Below are 17334 nucleotides of genomic sequence, written 5' to 3'. Positions count from 1 at the left end.
CCCTTCATGCAGCTAAGAGGCAGAGCTGAGAGCAACAGTCAGACTTCCCAAGTCTGAACTCTTTTCAAAGATCTCAAGTTACCTGAATTGGAAGCACTGGTAAGCAGGGTGGACACACCAGCCACTTGGCTGTACGAGAGGTTGCAGTGTTAAGTCGCCAGACCCAAACAAAGCTGTGCTGGAGTGCCCTCTGGTGGTCATGAGGCAGCTCTGCAGGCCACCATTTGATTCCAAGTGAGACCCAGCATCAACCACCATGGGCCCCAAAGCAGGCTCCCTGCCAACCCTATGGGCACCAAGTTTTTGACTTCCAATCATTTCCTTCCCCAAACCTTCCTGATCTCCATTCCACACCTCAGCCACTCTACTGGGCACTCATCTCAGTCTCCAGTGGGGTTGGACCCCACCCAAGTTGTGCGGCCTCTGCATTTTTCACATCCCTGCGTCTCACTCCAGGCTTGGCCCACGGCAGCCTCGAGGTGTTTCCAGGGGAAAACCCTACAGCAGAGGGGAGGTCAACCCCAGCCTACAGGGTGAGCAGCACCGGCCAGGCGGGTCTCTCAGAGAATAGGAAGCACGCAGGGGATGATGACGTCCCAAGAGCCGCTGGGGCCGGATGGCCAATCTTCACGAGAAGCTTGGGATCTGGACTTTTACATGAAATACACCATGTTTTAAAGGTTGGCTCAAATGTATATACTACCCAGACCAAGAAAATGCACTGGTGGAGTGGGTCTGGGCCAGGGCCCAAGGTGGAGAGCTCTGCCGAGGCCCTGCAGCTGACAGAACCTTCAGGATGCTGGGCTGAAGCCACTGGTTTTCAAGGATTTGTTTATTTGAGTAGTTTGTAGCCGTCATCATATTTGATCCTGAGAGGCAAGCAAGGGAGAGAAGATTCTTGGACCCATTTTAGAGTCTGAGACATTGAGGCTGAAGTGGGCTCCTGGAGGGGTCACTAGTGAAGAGAACTTTGAGATATGCGAGACTGAGTCCCAGGCAACAGCAGTCCCCAAGCCCACCCCACCTGGCCTGCCCCCTCCTAGCTGGGCCCTTCCTAGTCCCCTGGAGAGCCAACCACCCAACAGCAGCCCAGATGGCGGCTCCCTGTGACACCCACCCTCTGTACACACAGCTCCAGGACAGGCAGCCGGGTAGAGCCATGTGGCTCTCCACGGGCGCACAGTGTAGTGGCCCGCAAGCCCCATGTGGGGTTCAGGTCCAAGCAGAAACACCTCCTGCAGCCTTGCCCATTATGGGCAGAGTGGAGGGTCCCTGGGTTGGCCAGGCAAGTGGCCTTGGCCAGCGTGGCAGCCTCACCAGTTGGCCTTCACTGCCTTGATGTCGCTGACGAGGTTCTGGGCCAGGCAGATGCCAAAGATCTGGAAGACAGAGGGCAGGTGAGGGAGGGGCCACCGGGAGGGCAGACTGCCCGGGACAGAGTGAGGTTGTGCAGGGCCATAGTGGTACCTGGAGAAGGGCGACGCCCACAAAGACCCCTGCCACAACAATCAGGTTGTCCTGCAGCCACTTTTCAAACTGGCCCACGCAGCCTTTGGTGTGGATGAAGCCCTGCTGCTCCAGCTCCTGGGGACAAACGGGCACCAGGCTCGGCTCAGCCCACCCACAGCCACCAGGGGCCCCACCTCAGTCCGGCGTACCAAGCTCAGCCTGGCCCAGGGCCTTATACCTTAGTGCCTGCCACCTGGAGCCCCACCAAAGGGCCTTCTCCTCCCTGGGGTCTCAGCACAGATGGCTTCTCCTCTGAGGCCTTCCCTGACTGCCCTGCCCCAACCCCATTACCTCCCTGCTTTTAGCTTCTTCCTAGTACTTAGGTGAATCTGTCACACTGCTGTTCATTTTTCGCTATCCCTGTCTTTCTGTTTTCCTCCTCTACAGGAGTTCACTGCCTTGGGTTCGGCATTATCAAGACCTCTGTGCCTCCTGGGACTCAGCACTCCCTCCTCCCCAACCCCCGCTCCCGGAATCCTTGAGGCCTTTTGGCGTGTATGAGGGGCCCCCTTCTTATCCGAATCCCCCCAGTTGCCCCCAGCCCTGTCCCCACCCCTCTTACCAGTTTGAGCCGGACGTCGTAGCCACACTGAGTGTTGAGGACATCCTCCTGAGGAGAAACACACCAGGGAGCAACTCGGTAGGGGCACCCATGAGGGCTCAGGGGAAGCGGATGGAACCATGGATTCCGCCACGGCCGCCGCTCCTCAAGGGAAGCTGGCTAGGGCCCCAGCGCCTCTCCCTGTCGCCAAGGCACATGGCCACAACGCCAGCTTGAACTGCTTCCTTTTTAGGAGCCCTGCCTGCCCATGTGTTATAAGAATGGGAAGACACCTGGCCCTCAGTGTCCCTGTGCCCTGTGACTGAAGGGATGTCACTGCAAGAAACTTCTGCTCTTAAAGAAAACCATGAATGTTTCAGAACCCCTACCCCTGCCACCCCAGCATGGTGGGCCAAGAGAAGCAGTCCCCATCCAGCAGGCCTCAACGCCACCCACAAACACAAACTCCCCAGCCCAGCAGGGCTACTACTACACATAAGAGGGCTTCCCAGACATCGGTGGCCCCCAGAGCAGGGCTGAGGCGAGGTCAGGGGTGGGCTGGTTCCAGACTGTGCCTGCGCGCTGAGGCCCCGCCCCTCGCCAAGGCGCACTCACCGCTGGGTCCCTGACGCAGCAGGAGAAGGGCACCCCGCAGCGCTCCCGGCTGGGGTTCAAGTCAGTGCAGTTGAAGTAGATATTGAGGTTCCAGTCGTTGGGCCCTCGGGCTCCGCAGCAAGACCACTAGGGGGTGGGAGGAGAGCCCGGATGAGCCAGGCCCACCCCAGGAGCCCCATCCTGCTTGGGGACAGGCCCAGGCTGGCTGCCAGTGGCCTGGAGACAGCCAGTCAGGTGGGAACTTCCCCACAGACAGGTCGAGCCTGGGCCCGGGGCCATCAGAGCAGCTCGAGGCTCCTGACCAGGTTGACGGGGGCTGGGGGTAGTGGGAAGGGGCTCCTGAGCCTGTCCCCCAGCCCGAGAGAGGCCGAGCAAAGGGAGTGGGCGAGGACGGTGGCCCAAGGACTGTGGCTTCCTCTAGTCTACCTTGAGGGTTGGGAGTTTCAATAAACCCTGCAGAGAGGCTGAAGGCCCCTATCTGTGCCTGGTCTCCCCACACTTGTCCCACGATTTTTACGAAAGACCTTCTCTTTTCCTCTCTCCAGGGACAGGAGAGCAATCCTGCCACCCTCATGATCATGCCCTATCCCACTTCATGGGTGCTATCGTGGGCACCTATATCCCCATGACCCCTACCCAAGACAATGGACTGCTTCCTCAGGTGGGGCTGCAATGAAGCAAGCAGCTCACAATCTCGTGAGGAGACAGGCAGCCTTAACTCACTGACACAGCACAGGCTGGCAAATAGCTGGCCCTCAAGGGACCAGCTCGGTGGCAGACACAGGTAGGCCCTGTGGACTGAAGAGGGGGAGTGAGGCACAGCCATGCAGCTCTGCCTCCCTCCTCTCTGCTCAGCACCCCTGCTCCTGCTGGAGAACACTGGCTCCTCTCATCACATCCCTGCTCCTTCTCCTCCCCCAGGGCCAGCCCCTAGAGGCCTTCTCCTCCTCCGTGCTTCCCCATTTCAGCCTTTACCACAATTTATAATGCTACACACGCACACACGTTTGTTTCTTTTGCTTGTTTATCATCTGTCTGTTCCCCCAAATCACCATCTGCACAAAGACAGGTCCCTAGCTCTTTCTCCAGAGAAGGCAATGGCACCCCACTCCAGTACTCTTGCCTGGAAAACCCCATGGACGGAGGAGCCTGGTAGGCTGCAGTCCATGGGGTCGCGAAGAGTCAGACACAACTGAGTGACTTCACTTTCACTTTTCACTTTCATGCACTGGAGAAGGAAATGGCAACCCACTTCAGTGTTCTTGCCTGGAGAATCTCAGGGATGGCAGAGCCTGGTGGGCTGCCATCTATGGGGTCACACAGAGTTGGACACAACTGAAGCGACTTAGCACCAGCAGCAGCAGCAGCTCTTTTTCACCCCTGAATCCCCAGCACCTAGCTCAGGACCCAGCACATAGTTGGTCCATCACGATTCTGCGTTAAATGAAAAAATCAATCACATCCTAACCACCTGGCTCTTCCTTTACTTCTGCCCTGGGTTGAGAGCTCCTCAAAACAGGCACCAGCTCTGGTTCACCTCTGGATCCCAGAGTTCTTGGGGTGGATGGCATCAAAAGAGCATGACTGTTGAAGTGGGTGCGACTATGAGTGTGTGTGATGAAGTGTGTGAGTGGGTGAGAATGTGCAGGCAGAAAGTGTCTAGGATTTCTTGAACTGTTCACTGACTGCTTCTTCACGGGGGTTAGGTTTGCAAGCTTAAGGGCAGAGCTTCTGGGCAGTGGGGCGGGTCTCAAACCTGAATAAGTTCAGAGGCCAAACAAATAATATAAATGAGAGAGGAGGGCCAACAGGTATAATAAAAGAGAGTGACGGGGATGGTAGCAGAGAACCTCTTTACCGGCAAAGGGGCAATGGCAATGCAGCCCCGGCTGATACTGTGCGCCCAGCTTAGTAGAAGAAGAAATCTATATTTTCATGCCACATTTCTTCCTTTAAGTGTGTCCTAAGCCTGGCCTAGGAGCTACCAGTTTGAAGCCTCTGGCCTTTGCTCCCCAACCCTGTGTCCATGCAGGGTTAGGCACATGGAGATCACCAAGGGCTGGCTTCCTTTCAGAGAGGGGGACACCTGGCTCTCTTCCTTGGGTCTTGCCTGGCCTGGTAGGCAAGGGAATGGTCCCAGCACACAGGGAACTTGCTCCTCTGTTCATCTGCCTGGCAGGTGCCTCCTGTATGTAGCTGGAGCTGGATGCCGGACTTACGTATTCCTGAGCAAAGTCAATGAGGTTCTGGAGGTCAATGTCGTCCCGATAGGCCTTTACATTGTTGTTGATGAAGAGGTTGAGCTGGTCTCGAATCCAGTCCTTGAAGACGAAGGCCAGGATCCCTGTTGCCAGCTCCAGGAAGAAGATGAGGCCAAGAAACACGGAGAACTGGTGGCGGGCAGACAGACAGACCGTGGGGGTAAGAGATACAGGGACTGGGGTTGCCACTGAGTGCGGTTTCAACCTCCCTCATCCTGACTCAAGGCAGCCCAGAGTCTCCACCTTTTACCATATTAGTATTGATTTATGATGAAAAAAGATACCGCTGTTCTGACCTACTCTATTGTCTTTGAGAAGCCACCCTCCACACACAACTCCAGTTCCTTTGGTTCCGGAGGAGCCACTTCCATATAGAGGACTAGGCACGCATCAAGAGCCCACCAATCAGAGCACTAACTCCCCTGGGGCCACAGGGATTGGTCCAGAGGTGGCCAATCAGGATTAAGGAGATCCAATTAAAGAACTTTGGCAGAATGGCTGGGAAAGGAGAGACTCAGCCTCCAGCAGAGGCTTGAAGCCAGTACCCCCGCACCACTCCCCTCCCACCCGCCCGATTCCTGGACGTCTTTCCACCCCAAGGGGTCTGGAGCCAACCCAGAGGCACAGAGCTGGGACACAGAGAGGCTAGGCCAAGTGACACTGTGCTGGCCCCTGGATCCAAAGGCACTGGCAGCTAACACACCCCTGCGTTTTCCTAATGGCCATTTTCGCTTAGGGCCCAGGCCACTAGGTGTCGGTCACCTAAAACAGCTGCTGCTGCTGCTTAGTCACTTCAGTCGTGTTCGACTCTGTGACCCTCAGGGACTGCAGCCTTCCAGGCTCCTCTGTCCATGGGATTCTCCAGACAAGAATACTGGAGTGGGTCGCCATGCCCTCCTCCAGGGGATCTTCCCTAGCCAGGGATTGAACTCGCGGCTTCTTTACCGCTGAGCCACAGGGAAGCCCCACTTACAACAGAGGATCCTATAAATGTAGTAACAATGCAAATCTGGTGACCACTGTTAAAATTACACAATAATAAAACTACCATTATTAAGCATGAACTATATATAAGAAGTGGGTGGGAGGAGGTTGGGGTCCCCAGTGAATCTAGGTGGGAGGGCACTCACAAATTTGAGCAGGAAGGTGTTCTCCCGGAGGGCCCCAATGCAGCCGGCAAAGCCCAGCACAGACATGATGCCTCCAACCACCACAAACAGCCACACAGGGTCAAGGCCTCCCAGATCTGTCAGTGCCGAGATGTTGGAGAGAACGCCCTGTGCAGGGGGAACAGAGGCAGGTGGGGGGGACTGGCCCTCCCACCATCTCAGCCCATAGTAGCCCTGCACCACATCCCGCTGCCTTACCTTCTCACTCCAGGCCCAGAGACCGATGGCCAGGAACAGGGCCCCCAGCACCTGCAAGAACAGCAGCAAAGAGCTGAAGGCACCAGCATGCTTTCCCATCCCAGCAGAGGCCCCTCCCCGCTGGTGCTCATGCTCTTCAGGAAGCCACAGGGAGAGAGAGAAAGAGGGGAAAGCACTGTAAATGGGATCCAGGGTCTTTTCCATCTGTCGAAGACTGCATCTCAGTGTTTCTTCCCACAGGGCACAGCTCTTGGAACACTGAACCCTCCCCAGCCCTAAGAAGGGATCCCCTCTTGGAACTTCAGAATTGGAGCAGAGGAAGGCCAAAACAGTCCCACCAAGCAGCAGCGACTGGTTCCTGAGCCTCTTCCCTCACCTCAGGCCTATGGCAGGGTTCCAGTCTCCTGGCATCCTCTCCAGTATTCTCCCAAGTCTGGTCCTCCTGCTTCCCTGCAATTCTGTGACTGCCACTCTACTCCCATCCCACCTTTCCAGCCTCCATCTGCCAGAGTACATCTTGGCAGCTCACAGCCAAAGACCTCTGAATGACCAGGAATCCCAGCGAAGAGCTGGATCCGCAGGGGGGCCCTGGGCTAGACCTCCTAAACACCACCCACCACCCGACCTCATCTCCATGCTAGGACAAGCCCGGGATGTTCAGAGCAGCTGCCTGAACCCGAGCAGGACATCTAGTCTCAGAGGGAGAGTGCCCCTCCTGCCCAAGTGAGGCCACGACCCTACCTCTTCAGACCTCCGTCTCCCACTTGCTTTCTCTACAGGCTCCCTCCCTGCCTCAGCGCAGAGCCTCAGCCAAATCCACCCCTGGCCAGCCACCTTTTGCACCCACCCCTTTCTGACCCCAGGCTCCTCTCACTGCTGTACTCGTTTTCCAGAAATACTTTTCCTTCCCTCCCCCACACTGGATCTGGGATGTGAAACCAAACCTTACTTCTCCTGCCTCATCCCATCTGACCCGCCCACAGCCTTTAGACAGGTGAATGATTACTACTTTCTCTTTTTCGAACCTCCCCACGGCTAACGCAATGCCATTCCTCCTCCAGCCCTTTCTCAGCCTCCCTCCTACAAGGCTCTGCTTCAGTGGTGCCAGGCACAAAGCCAACCCCTCCTCCACCAGGTTCCAACCTCAACCTCCAACCTACCCTTCTTCTTCTCAAACTCATCTTTCACCTCATCATGACACTGGCAATCTCCCAATCTCCAAGCAAACCTCTCTCTGGCTCTAGAGCCCTTAGTCCACCTGCCTGCTGCAAAAGCCTCTGAGTGCCAGGCTCCATGTCATGCACCGACAATACATCAGTGAAAAGGGCACATGAGCTCTCAGCCTTCATGGAGTTTACACTCCAGTGGCGGAAACCCATAGTGAGCAAGCAAGGTAGTTTCAGATACCAACAGAGCCTTTAAAGAAAATCAAACAGGGTGATGTGATGGGAAGTGATAGGGTGGGGGGGGGGCAGCATGTTTCAGTTAGGGAGCATGGTGACATTTTAGCTGAGGCCTGAATGGTGAAACAGGGCACTGAAGAGAAAACAATTCCAGGCAGTACTGAATTCTAGGTAGAAGTACTAAATTTCAGGCAGAAGTACTGAATTTCGGTCAGAAGTACTGGCAAAGGCCCAAGGGTAAGATCATGGTTGGTGGTGCACGGGACAAACTGAAAACATCAAGCCAGACACCGCAGGGTGCTCTGGGCCAGTCCTGTCAACTCAGCCTGATAACCTCCCCTGAAACCTTCCTCACCTTGTCCACCCGCCATCACCCCTCCTTTGCCCTAGCCTGCCTCCCTGGTCTCCTTGCCCATGGCAGTCAGGCAGATCTGCCTCTAATACAGAAACTAAAACAAATCCATCCCCACTGCCCTCAACATGAAACTCAAACTCTGCCCCAGCCCTGGGGCCTTTCACACTTAAGAGTCCCATCCTGGGGAACCCTGGAACAAGCCTGGGTCTCTCATGCCTCGCTCCCCCGACCCCCACCGCCGCTGACATTTGGCAGCTCCCTCTGCTCAGTGCTCAGCCTCACCTCCACCTACTGCCCACCGAGCTGCCACCCTGGCTCTGCACTTCCTGGCTGTGTGACTCTGGGTTAAATGACTTAACCTCTCTGTGCCTGTTCCTTCACCTATAAAATGTAGATATAATTAAAGTGACTGGGAGAATACAGTAAGTTATAACTCATGTCATCTGCCTAACAGCCCTGAGGAGCAGGCTTCATCATCCCCGACTCCCTGTTAGGGAAGCTGAAGCCCAGAGAGAAGTGACTTGCCCACTGTCTCACAGCTAGGCCCAAGACAACTAGAGCCCCAGACTTTCCCACCAAACCAGCTCTCTGCACATGGCTCACACTCTTGAGGCTGTGGCACTGCAGGGGTCAAAGGACACCCACACTGCCGGAGCAGCTTGTGGGCAGAGGGCAGTGCCACTGATTCCTGCTAAACAAAACTGAGTGGGCCTGATATTCTGACCAAGGCGTCAGGAGTAGAGGCTGAAGAGTCAGCAAGTAGCCTTGGAGAGATGGGATGGGGGAGGGAGAAGGGAAAGATGACTTGGCAACCCCAGGGATATGGATTCCACCCTGGGAGGGGCACCAGCAGTTCCCTTCTCCAGACAGGGACAGCCTGGCCCTGACACCTCCATTTGCTCAGCTGTGGAATGCTGAATTCTGTTCCCCAAGGCCAGCTCTCCTGGCCTTTCATTAGGGAATATCCCCCTGTCCTCGGCTGAGAACTAGGGCGATTGCCCTCCTTGCCTGCAAGCCTCTTAGTTTGGGGGTGGGAGTTTGACCTATTCCCGCGCCCCTCGCCCCCCCACCTGTTTATAAGGGCTTAAGGCGAAGCGGTAGGCCCAGGTACTGGAGCGGTAAAAGGGCTGGAGAGGGAATCCAGCCCTTCGCGGAGGCTTTCCTCCCTATCGGCAAAACCAGAGGTGGGGCTCCGCGGACCCCTTACACCTCAGGGTAAGAGAGGGAGAGCGGGCGACCCGCACCAAGCAGGGCCGCGGGGTCTTCACCGAAACACCTCCCATTTCTCCGCTGAGCCCTGAAGAGACCCCGGAAGACTACCCCTCCCCATCCTACTACCGCAGTGGCTGGGACCCGCCCCCTGCAATCCGGGCCTCTCTAATTCCCTCAGGTGCTCCAGAGGGTGGGCGTGGAGGTGGGAAGGGGAGGAAGAAGTTAGGGGACGGTCCCAAGGCCTTGTGGCAAAGAGTGTCTCCCCCTAGTAGGGGACTGAGCCTCCTCCTTCCGCCACCCCCAGCACAGGGCCCAGAACCCGCCCCGCGCTCACCCAGAAGACGATGTTGAAGCCAAACAGGAAGTATTTCCCGCAGCAGCCGACCTCGGGTTCCTGGAAGTGCTGGTGCTTGCCGGGCATCGTGAGTGGCCGCACGCCGGCCCGGCAACCGGGCCCGGAGGCTGGGCCCAGCCCTCCGCGGGCCGCCCTGGGCTAGAGCCGCCCGGGGCCTAGCCCGGCGGCTGCGGCTTCATGGCCGCGGCCACACAGAGAGCCCGTCGGGCCCCGCCCGCCCCGCAGGGACCGCCCCCGGCGCTCGAACAATCCCCGCTCGGTCCACTCAGAGCCCCTCCTCTATGCCTGATTCCGCCCCGCCCTAGGCTCCGCCCCTAGCCCCACGCAGTCCCCTTTGGAGCCCCGCCTCTGGGTCTGTCTCCGCCCCTCCCGACTGTTCCCCTCCGGGCCCCGCCCCCATACAGGCACACCACCCCAAGTCCAGGCCCCTCCCCACTGCCCGACTCAGCCCCCTGGGAGCCCCGCCTCTAGGTCTGACTCTGCCCCTACGCTGGCTGCCGCTGCGTCCTTCGGACCCACCTCAGATGCTTGCGGAAAGCTCCGCAAGTCGCAGGCACTAAAGACCCCCGGTTTCCCCCACACCACAAGGATCAGTACCAGCTCCACCCCAACCCCCGGCCTTGCGCCCATCCCCGAAAAGGAGTAACGACCGCGTTGGTGAGCGAACAGAGAATAGTTATATGGGTGGTGTTTTTTAGCACACGTGCAGTCGAATCAGAAGTGCTTTTCACTCGGAAATTCAGTTCAGTCTCTACTGGTTCAAACTCAGACGGGATGACACCTGGGTCTTGTGAGAGCTGCGCCTGCTGCTCCCTGCCCCTTCAGTTTTGCTGGGGGGCATATACCGCAGCCCCCAGTTCAAACCCCTTTAGTGGTTGAAGCACCGCCCCGCACCGTCTAACCCCTCTTCCCCATACCAGCATCTCCCTTGATCAGGCTCCTTGTTACCGAAGGGGTCTCACATGACTCCTCTCAAGGCAAGACTGGAGCAGACCAAGGTTTAGGGGGGCGAATTTTAGAGTCCTCTTTAAAAATAATTCCAACTTTGGGCTTCCCTGCTGGCTCAGTGATAAAGAATCCTCCTGCCAATTCAGGAGACCCAGGTTCGATCCCTGATCTGGGAAGATCCTACATGCCACGGAGCAACTAAGTTCGTGTACCACAACTATCGAGCCTGTGCTCTAGAGCCCCAAAGCTGCAGCTACTGAGGCGGGCGCGCCCTGGGGCCCATACTCCACAAGGAAGCCACCGCAGTGAGAAGCCCCTGCCCTGCAACCAGAGAGTAGCCCCCGCTACCCTCAGAGGAAAACCCAAGCAGCAACAAAGATCCAGCACAGCCAAAATAAATAAGTCACTTTAAACAAAACCTGAATTTTTAAAAAATCTTGTTTAAAGTATTTATTTAGAACAGGAAGAGAAAGGGGCTTAAACTTCACCTTCTGGTTAATCCACCTCTGGCAGAGCCACCGTAAGGCCTGATCACCTCTCCTGGGCCAGGCCCTCATCAACCCCACCCCTCTACCCTAGGGACCCACACACAGCTGACTGAGTGAAGGTGTGGGATAAAGCATAGGCTCCACGGCTACAAATCCGATGAGAGGCAACTCATAAGTTTTTAAAGCAGAATGATCACTCAGAGCCCCCACTCTTGTCCCTGAGCTCCAGCTCTGTCAGTGGCCTTGAACCCCCACCCCCAAATGGAAGAGACTGGCCTTCAGAACACCTAACTTCTTTCCAAGGTGGGGGGCATGGAGTTAGTCCTGAATCCTAGGATTCTCTCCTGTTCTCTTTCCACTTGCCGTCCCACCTCCTCCACCAGTGACTCACCACACCACACTGTATCCAACCCAGCCCCCCAGGGTTAAAAAGCCCAGGGTTTTCTCCACCTTTCCACTGCCCTGGGCTCTCAAGTTGGTTACTCACCCCTAGGCCTGAGCCCCAGGATAGGGAAGAAACATGCCATCTTCCCTCAGCCCAGCCCAGCCCCCTTGAGAAATAAATACACACAGCAATGGGAGGCTCAGGGTCCTCTCACACCACAAATTTGTTCTTGGCTAAGGAGTTGCTCTTGGTGGCTGTGTCTGCGTGGGCCTGGTACCCAATGATGGTCTTTGTGGAGAGGCCCAGGCGCTCTTTGTAGACACGTCTGGGAGGTAAGTGGGAGAGGAAAGGAGACAGGCAGTCAGCAGCAGGTCCTGCAGTTAACCTGGGACCATGGGTCCTATGCCCAGAGCCCCTACCCTGGTTCCAGCCACAGTAACTCCTGTTGTGTGTGTCTTACCCGTGTGGAAACATGAAATGTGACTCATGCAAAAGAAAAGAGGTCTGCAAGAAATAGATGGAAATGTAGACTCCACACCCTTTGCACAAGTTGTGGAAGAAAGAAGGGAGAGACAGCATGGAGGATTCTAGAGGTCTCTCTTGCAGGCCAAGCCATTCCCCTTCCATCTTCTCCCCTAGAAGAGGCTCAGCCCCCACCCTATGCCAGAGATACCCCTCACCCAATGTGTAGCACGCCCTCCTGGTTCTCTGCCTCTCGTGTCCACACAGCAATCTTGTCCCCCTTGGCTCGGATGTTGATGACGGCCCCACACACTTCCTGGCTGTGCTCCCCAAAGCTCTCCCCGATGAGACACAGCAGCTGGACCCGAAAAGGAGGAGGATGAGGCCTTCTGGTGGGCACAGAGACTGCCCCCACCATCCTTGAGACCACTGCTACCACACCAGCCCAGCCCCTTCCCTTGGGAACCCTCCCCACCCAGCCTCCCGCCCAACCCCCCACTCACTGTCTCCAGCCACAGGTGGTCCAGCTCAATGTGGCGCTGCTGCTTCGTGAGGCTGACCAGCCAGCGGCCACCCCGCTTATTCCTGCTGTCTTCCCACATGGGCTTAATGCCATCCTGGGAGGCAGGTTGGTGAATCAACCACCTCCCTTTGTTCGAAGGGAAGTGAGTGCCTGGCCACCTCCCCAGGCCCTGCTCCAGCCCCTCCACAGACTAGGTCTTCTGTCTTCACCCTTCAGTACAAGCAGGGTCAGCCCTGCAGACCCTCCTGTGAGCTCCCGTGGGCCCCTAAGCCTCAATATAGGTCACCTCACGTAGCCTTGCATAGATGTGTTTTTGTCTGCTTTGCTGAACCAAGATCCTTGAGATGAGAGTTCAGATGTGGGTGATTAAAGGAAGTGTCTGGGGCAACCCCAGTGTGGCCAGGGACAGACATCCCAGGCTCGCTGGGCACGAGTCACCTAGGAAAATCTGCAAACGTGGACATCAGGGCGCCACTGCCCAGCCCCTCCAAGGACAGGCCTGGACATTGACGAGTGTCCTCAGGCAACCCTGATGCAGTCCCCAAGTTAAAGAGCCAGGCCAGATACCTAGACCCCCTTCGTTGCTCCCCCTTGTTCCCCCCCTCCCCTGTTCTTCAAGATGGGGCTCAGGTCTGACACTCTGCCCCAGCTTCTGGATAGCAGTCCTCCAACTGGAAGTTATGCTTGGCCCCAAGGAAGGCTGTCCTCAATACCGCACTGTCAAAGCCCCTGTGAGGGGGGAAGCTTGGAAGAAACCAGCCCCACTGTGTCCTGGGGAGTGGGGGAAGCCGAGCTTACCTTGAACAGGGCGTAGTCACAGCCGGAAGAGAGCTTACTGGCCAGCTGGATATTATTATATATCCTGGAGAGAGACCCCCACCCCAGGCTGAAAGGCTAAGCTTTTTAGGGCCTGGTTTCAACTTGCCTCAGATCCCTCAACTTCTTACCCCACTGCTTTCCACCCACCTTCCAGCTTCCAAGCCTTAGTTCATACTGGTGCCCCCTGCCAAAAACTTCCATCCCCATTTACCCAGACCCTCAAATCCCACCTTGTCACCCACCCCCAGGGTTTGTGAAGCACCTGGCAGACCCCCTCACTGGATCACCACAGATGAAACAGTCTGAAACTCATTCAGTAGCTGAGACAAGCTCAGAGAGGGGAAGGAACTCGCCTAGGGTCACAAGGCATAAAGCAGCAGAGTCATGGTCAACTCCTTGCTTCTCCCACTTCCCAGGCTTTCTCCCTGAGTCCCAGGAAGGCTTGGGGGCAGGGGCTGTGACCCAGCCCAAACTCCCCACCACTTCCCTGCAGAGCCCACCAAGCCCCAGCCCTCAGGAGATGCTGTAAGACCCCAGAAAGGGCTGGGAAAGCGGTGTAGGCAACAGCTCCCTGGAGGGGTCGGGTCTGGGAAGGATCCACAGCTAAGGCCCCCTGACCTCAGCCTCCTCCATGAGGGACAGACACTCACGCCCAGAAGTCCTCCACGGTGTTGAACTTGGTGACCCGATGCAGGTTGTTCTGCCAGGCTCGGCTGCGGTCATTTTTGAAGAACCACAGAGCCCACCTGGGGGGTGGGGGAGGGCGCAGGAGGAAGCAAGAGTGCATCCACCTGCCCGCCCCACCCCACGTCCACAGCAGTAGGTTGGCCCGGAAGTCCGGCTCCTTCCTGAGCCAACAGGGAGGTAGGGTTTGTAGCACCGGCCCCATAAGGTGATGGGGACAGTGATCCTGAGAGGCTGGGGGAGGCTTTAACTCGGAATCTCAGCTGGATTAAGGCTGAAAGGGCCAGCTGGGCCCAAGTCTTAGGGCAGCTCTGGCCTTTCCCAGATAAGGAAGTGAGGTCAAAGCTAAGGGTAGGGCCTGCCCTACCTGTTGAGCAGTGGGTGTAAGTCCAGCTTGCCCTCCTCCGGGGCCTTCCTCAGAGCCTCCTCTCCCATGCACGGCCCGGCGGCTGCCTCCTCCTCCTCCTTCTCCTCCTCTTTCTTCCACTTTTGGATCCCATCCTCAGCCTCTTCAGCCTGACCAAGGAGAGGAGTCAAGCTGGGCAGTGAGCCCAGGCCCTCGATGCCCAAGGGGGCAGATGGGTGGACTTACAGGGCGGGCGGCAGCCATGCTGTAGCGTGAGCTCCACAGGCACCAGCCATCCGAGGGGGCCTCCAGCAGCCGGCCTTAAACCCACCATCGCCCCGCCCAGCTCATCCCGGGCAGGCGACTGGGAGGAGCCAGCGTGGGGGTAGGGGGTGTGGTGTTCCGAGGAGGAAGGGCTTACACTATTAGTTCCATCAGCAAGCATTTAGTGAGCACCTTCTGCATGCAGGCTGGGGTCTGGGGACACAGCTTGTGACCAGGCAGACCTAGCCTCGGCCCACATGGCACTGGTCATTTGGGGGCTGAGACAGGATGGCAAGGGTCAGTATTAGGGGTCTGCCCTTAGTGAAACCACATCCTCTGAAATTAAAGTGGATTGACCCAGACATGGCAGAAGGTGGGGGGGAGCAGGGTGGGGCCAGGTCAGAGACAATACAGACATTGTGGTGTCTCCCTTTGGGCTCTGCTGTCATTCACCCCTCAATTTTTGCCACCAATGTCATTTGACACAGGCATGTATCTAGTCTCTGGAAACATCTGTGGGTTTTCTTTTTTATGTGATTATTTAGAAACAAGAAGCTTGTATATTAGAAATCCACATTTTGAAATTTTAGGTTTGGCAACACCGGGGCCTCCTTCTCCCAATCTGTTGCAGCCAACGCTGCCTTTTGGAAAAGCAAATGCGGATCCGCATGGCCCCTGTGTCCACTGCACTCATGTTCCTTCCCTCCCGTCCACCTGAGCATTCTCCACCTGGCCACGGTTGGCAAGGGCCAGTGCACCTGTCCACAGCCGGATCAAGTCCTCCTTGCCCCCACCTCAGCCAAGTACATGAACCTCATTGAGTCTCAGTCTTCCTGTCTGTAAAATTGGAACATTAATGAAACACAACTCAGAAGCTTACTGTATTAAGTGGTATAAAACCAGTCCACAGAACAAGGCCTGCTCAGTAGTCAATAGCAATCAGCTGAGGGCCTGCCCAGGGTGGAGGAGGGACTGGGCAAGAGAGGGAGGGAAAGCTGGATATCCTTTCCCCACCTTCTGAACAGCAGCCTTTTCTGCAGGGGCTGAAACCTCCCCAAGTTTCTTAAGGTTTCTCACACTCCCCTTGGCCCAGCTCTGTAAGAGACCAGTGTCTTCCCCTCTGCCACACACAGGAGAGCCATGGGTGACAGTTAATATCCGTTCTACCCGCATCTCTAAGCTCCAGGTGGTGCTGCCAGGCCTGTGGGGGGCTGGGTGCTGGGAGGCAATGAGGAGCAGATGAGTGCCCCTTGTGCTCTGGTCTGTCAGGGGAGCAGACATCAGATCATCTCACAAAGACCTGTGTCACAGCAAACGCAAGCCTCTGAGCGAAACGGATTCTCAGATGGGAGCAGACCAAGCCCATGACCTGAACTGGGGGCTCTAGAGCAGCACTTCTCAAGAGCATGGATCAGAATCACCTGAAGGGCTTGCTAAATACTGACCCCTGCACTCTGCCTCTGAGGTGGCGCCAGTGGTCAAGAACCCGCCTGCCAATGCAGGATATGTAAGAGATGTGAGTTCAATCCCTGGGTGAGGAAGATCTCCTGGAGGAGGGCATGGCAACTCACTCCAGCATTCTTGCGTGGAGAATCCCATGGACAGAAGAGCCTGATGGGCTACAGTCCATGGGGTCGCAAAGAGTCAGACAGGACTGAAGTGACTTAGCATAAACAAATGAACACCTGGCTTGGGCTTGAGAACTGGCATTTCTAACAAGTTCCTGGATGAGCTGGTCAGGAACCTCATTTTGAGAGCTACCAACTCAGAGGCAGTTCACAGAAGAGGTGATGTTTGAGCGAGAGTTAATGAGCCCAGTGGAGGGGGTATCTCTGGGAGAGGAAGCGGCATGGGCAGAGGTTCTGGGGCAAAGGGAACATTAGGTACTGGAGGAAGAGAATAAAGACCAGTGCAGCTGACGCCTAAAGGGGAAAGGATGGTGAGTCTTGATGTTAGGAGAGCGGAGAGCCACTGGGTGCTTCAAGGGCTGGGGAGGTAATCAGATGGGCTTTCTAGCAAGTTCCCTGGCTGCTGTGTAGGAAACAGACCCTGCTCAATTAAGAGTGAATGGAAGGAGAGCTATCTGGATGCAAACACGGTTGTCCAGGTGACGAATGGGGCAGCTGGAAAGATGAGAGCATGTGATTGATTTCAGAGGTATTTAAAAGGAAGACTCAGTGGTGTTTGGTTTAGGCTCTGGAGGGCCTTCCCTGGTGGCTCAGATGGTAAAGAATATGCCTGCAGGGCAGGAGATCCAGGTTTGATCCCTGGGTAGGGAAGATCCCCTGAAGGAGGGCAATGGCAACCCACTCCAGTTTTCTTGTCTGGAGAACTCCATGCATAGAGGAGCCTAGCAGGCTACAGTCCATGCGTCACAAAGAGTCAGACACAACTGAGCAACTAACACACACAAACACACAGGCTCTGGAGAGGTGGGCATGGAGTCCCCGCTTCCTGTTGCTGTATAATAAACCACCCGAAATCCAGTGACTTAAAACTACAATAATAACTTATTTTGCTCACAGACCTGCAGTTTGGGTAGCACTTGATAGGGATGGTCCCTCTCTACTCCAAAGCCCTGTCGATTGGAATGGCTCACAGGCCAGGACAGGGGCCGTCTGCGCACTCTAGCGGGGCAGTCTTCACTGGCTGTCAGATGGAACCTCAGCTGGGGTGTCAACTGGGATAGATCTTTGTGGCCTCTGCACATGACCACTTGGCTTCCCCATGGCACAATGGCTGGGTTCCCAGGATGAGTGTCCCAAGAGATGAGAGGCAGAGGCTGCCTGTTTCTTAA

At 56.4% G+C, this 17334-nt stretch overlaps 2 protein-coding genes across 3 annotated transcripts; both read right to left on the bottom strand.

Moving 5' to 3' along the window:
• Positions 1-814: 814 nt before the first annotated feature.
• Positions 815-9816, bottom strand: TSPAN17 (tetraspanin 17). 2 transcript variants are annotated; one of them, XM_052642992.1, is made up of 9 exons: positions 9598-9816; positions 6294-6344; positions 6057-6203; positions 4885-5055; positions 2666-2791; positions 2072-2119; positions 1468-1584; positions 1318-1379; positions 815-968 (listed from the first exon to the last, which is right to left on the bottom strand). In XM_052642992.1, exons 1-9 carry the CDS (start codon positions 9682-9684, stop codon positions 956-958), a joined length of 822 nt encoding a protein of 273 aa, XP_052498952.1. In that variant the 5' UTR covers positions 9685-9816; the 3' UTR covers positions 815-955. The 2 variants fall into 2 exon arrangements, with proteins under 2 accessions (XP_052498952.1, XP_052498951.1); XM_052642991.1 differs by having other exon boundaries at positions 815-869.
• Positions 9817-11649: 1833 nt separating this feature from the next.
• EIF4E1B (eukaryotic translation initiation factor 4E family member 1B) lies at positions 11650-14537 on the bottom strand. The gene is made up of 7 exons (XM_052643486.1): positions 14520-14537; positions 14295-14443; positions 13894-13989; positions 13223-13286; positions 12405-12518; positions 12120-12259; positions 11650-11764 (listed from the first exon to the last, which is right to left on the bottom strand). The coding sequence occupies exons 1-7, from the start codon at positions 14535-14537 to the stop codon at positions 11650-11652; spliced, it is 696 nt and encodes a 231-aa protein (XP_052499446.1).
• Positions 14538-17334: the final 2797 nt, after the last annotated feature.

The sequence above is a fragment of the Budorcas taxicolor genome, chromosome 7 (genome assembly GCF_023091745.1).
Source record: "Budorcas taxicolor isolate Tak-1 chromosome 7, Takin1.1, whole genome shotgun sequence".
In the NCBI taxonomy this organism is placed as follows: Eukaryota; Metazoa; Chordata; class Mammalia; order Artiodactyla; family Bovidae; genus Budorcas; species Budorcas taxicolor.
Note: the sequence above shows the minus strand (reverse complement) of the source record. Positions and strands in the feature narration are given on the sequence as shown.

Coding starts and splice junctions, on each gene's coding strand:
- TSPAN17 (XM_052642991.1), bottom strand. CDS start 9,684: ATGCCCGGCAAGCACCAGCACTTCCAGGAACCCGAGGTCGGCTGCTGC. Junction 2,792..4,884: donor TTGACTTTGCTCAGGAATAC/GTAAGTCCGGCA, acceptor CCCACCCCCTAG/TGGTCTTGCTGCGGAGCCCG. Junction 2,120..2,665: donor GCTGCGTCAGGGACCCAGCG/GTGAGTGCGCCT, acceptor GTTTCTCCTCAG/GAGGATGTCCTCAACACTCA.
- EIF4E1B (XM_052643486.1), bottom strand. Junction 13,990..14,294: donor TTACACCCACTGCTCAACAG/GTAGGGCAGGCC, acceptor CCCACCCCCCAG/GTGGGCTCTGTGGTTCTTCA. Junction 12,519..13,222: donor GTGACTACGCCCTGTTCAAG/GTAAGCTCGGCT, acceptor CCTGCCTCCCAG/GATGGCATTAAGCCCATGTG.